This window comes from Drosophila willistoni, unplaced genomic scaffold (assembly GCF_018902025.1).
Source record: "Drosophila willistoni isolate 14030-0811.24 unplaced genomic scaffold, UCI_dwil_1.1 Seg198.1, whole genome shotgun sequence".
Taxonomy (NCBI): Eukaryota; Metazoa; Arthropoda; class Insecta; order Diptera; family Drosophilidae; genus Drosophila; species Drosophila willistoni.
In genome coordinates, this window is record NW_025814165.1 from 39040 (window position 1) to 41604 (window position 2565).

Consider the following 2565-nt stretch of genomic DNA (forward strand, 5'->3'; position numbering starts at 1 on the left):
TGATTGATGTATTTCCTAATATTAGGTTGAGATTTTGACGTCTTCGGTTGAAGTGTAAAACTGAAGATTTCCTGGCGTTAAATGTTAAGTTTATTGAATTGCATAGCTCCATAAAATCTTTAATTTTTTGTTCAAGTGTGTTTCTAGCTGTCGAATTTTTTCTTCGGGGGAGACATTCGAATCAAAAAACGCCAGAGCTATTGAGTCTACAGCAAATAGCGATGCAGCAGCAGCATCAAGTGGTTGGACAGCAGCGTCAGCCTCCAGCACAGGCCTGTCAGTTTCAGGTGTCAACTCCCATCGACACACAGCAGCAGCAATCCACAAATCTAGTTCCTCCTATGTCAGCAAATATACAATATCTACAGATATTGGCGACGCAGCAGCAGCATCAATCAGATGGCCAGCAGCGGCAGAAAACTATTCCAGTTCCTCAAAATGCAGCTAATATACAACATCTTCAGCTATTGGCGGAGCTGAATCAGCATCAACTGGCTGGCCAGCAGCATCAGCCCGCAGCACAAGTCTCTCAGCTACGGGCTTCATCTTTTGCTGACACTCAGCAGCAGCAATCTGACATTCCAGCTCCACCAATGACAGCAAATATTCAATACTCACCGCAAATGGATACGCAGCAGCATCAAATGGTCGTCCAGCAGCACCACCCAGCAGCACAGGCCTCCCAGCTACGGACTTCATCTTCCGTTGACACACAGCAGCAGCAATCTCCAACTACTCATCTAGATCGGCATGCAATGCGGGAGGCGACGGCCCATTTTGATGGCGCCCCATCTCTCATCAGATTCGATTGCCACCTAAGATACCAAAAAATTATTGAGAGAAACGAACTCGAACGAGCTCCTGAATGAGATTGAAAGTAGCATAGAAGCTGAAACGAAAATGAGAGATGAGAAATGAGAGATTACCACCCATGAAGGTGCAAAAAACTGCTAATTCTTTACTTACTCACTTTCAGCCAGCTGACCTTGACAAAATCTCCATACAGCGGTTAAAGGGACTTGGCCCTCCCGCTTTCAGCCAGCCTGTACCAGGCCTGGCCAGCAGGCAGTCAATATGGACCTATCATCCAAGCAATGCCTGCTCGAGCACTACATTGCGGTCGAAGGGATTTGGCCCTCCCGCTCCTAGTTATTTTCCTCCAAACGAGCCTGTAGATGGAACAGATGCATCTCCAGACTCCTTCGGGAGCCAACCACTTGGCTTTGCAACTGCGCCCATCTTGGAAATTCTCTCCGTTTATCACCTGGCCCGGCTGAGTAACGGCCTGACTCAAATCACGGCCAAAACAATGGACACCTATGGCAAAATAAAAGCTACCCTGGAGGCAAACAAATTTGCCTTTTTTACTTACCAGCCCAGATGGGAACGAGGTGCTAGATTTGCCATCTTGAATCTACACCACTCCACTGAATGCGAAGCTATCCGTCGTGACCTGAAAAAGCTCTGATTTTAGACAAAATACATCAAAAGACTAACAAACTACAGAACTAAGAGGCCAATGAATGTCTTTTTAATTGAAATTAACAAACATAATGACAATAAACATGATGAAATACTTAAAATTAAGGTCCTAGGCAGCCAGGAGGTACGCGTCGAGAGGCAAAGGGAGATTCCCCAATGCAAAAACTGCCTCCTCTTTGGCCATACAGCCAGGTACTGCTGCCTTCCCCGCTCTGCTCCGTCTGTGCTGGCCAGCACAAATCCGACAAATGCCCCTCTCCTGATGGCCAATCTCCAAAGTGTGGCATCTGCGGAGATGGCCATAGAGCCACCTATAGGAGCTGTGCCTTTTATAAGGCTGAACTGGCAAAATTTGTCGTTGACCAGCGCCCAGAGCGGCAAGAAAGGCAAATGAATCATGAAAAGGAAAGAAAATTTGGGCATGAGACAATGAATATGCAATCTAACGCTAACAAAAACTTACCTGAAGTCCACCAGCAACCGTCGGCACCACCTCGCCAGTCGACCTGTCCAGATTTCCGCTCGTCTAATACACCAGTACCTGAAAATAAAACAAATCTTAAAATAAAATCAACTAAAATCTACAAATGCTCACCCGAAAATACACTACAGCAAACAGCAGCTCCTTGTCCAACGTCGTATGCATCGTCTCATCTACGTCGTCCAGCATCTCGTCAAGCTAGTCCGTCTGCAGCTCGTCCATCTGAAAATAAAATAAAATCATTATTTAAATCTCCGAAAAATCACAAAAACTCACCTGTTAATCCATGTCAGCCAGCAGCAGCACCGCCTGCGAGTCCTCGTGCAGCATCTTGGCAATCATCTGGTCCATCTCGTCCTCTGCTAGCGCCTGCACCTGGAAAAAAACACAAATCGTTAGAAAAATCACCTAAAATTCACACAAACTTACCTGCAAATTATAGTCATCAGCAGCAGCAGGTCCTGGTCCTCCTGGTCCTCAAGCAGCGGCTACACCTAAAAGCCAAAAAATGTCAACAAAAAATCGCTCTAAAAAAACCATAAACTTATCTGAAAGCCAGCTGCAGTCTTTAGCAGCACCTTTTGCAGCCCCTCCTACACTTT

The 2565-nt window shown here is 46.0% G+C and overlaps 1 protein-coding gene across 1 annotated transcript; it reads left to right on the forward strand.

The window, feature by feature from the left end:
• Positions 1-221: 221 nt before the first annotated feature.
• LOC124461084 (mediator of RNA polymerase II transcription subunit 15-like) lies at positions 222-869 on the forward strand. The gene has a single exon (XM_047012667.1). It carries the CDS (start codon positions 222-224, stop codon positions 867-869), a length of 648 nt encoding a protein of 215 aa, XP_046868623.1.
• Positions 870-2565: the final 1696 nt, after the last annotated feature.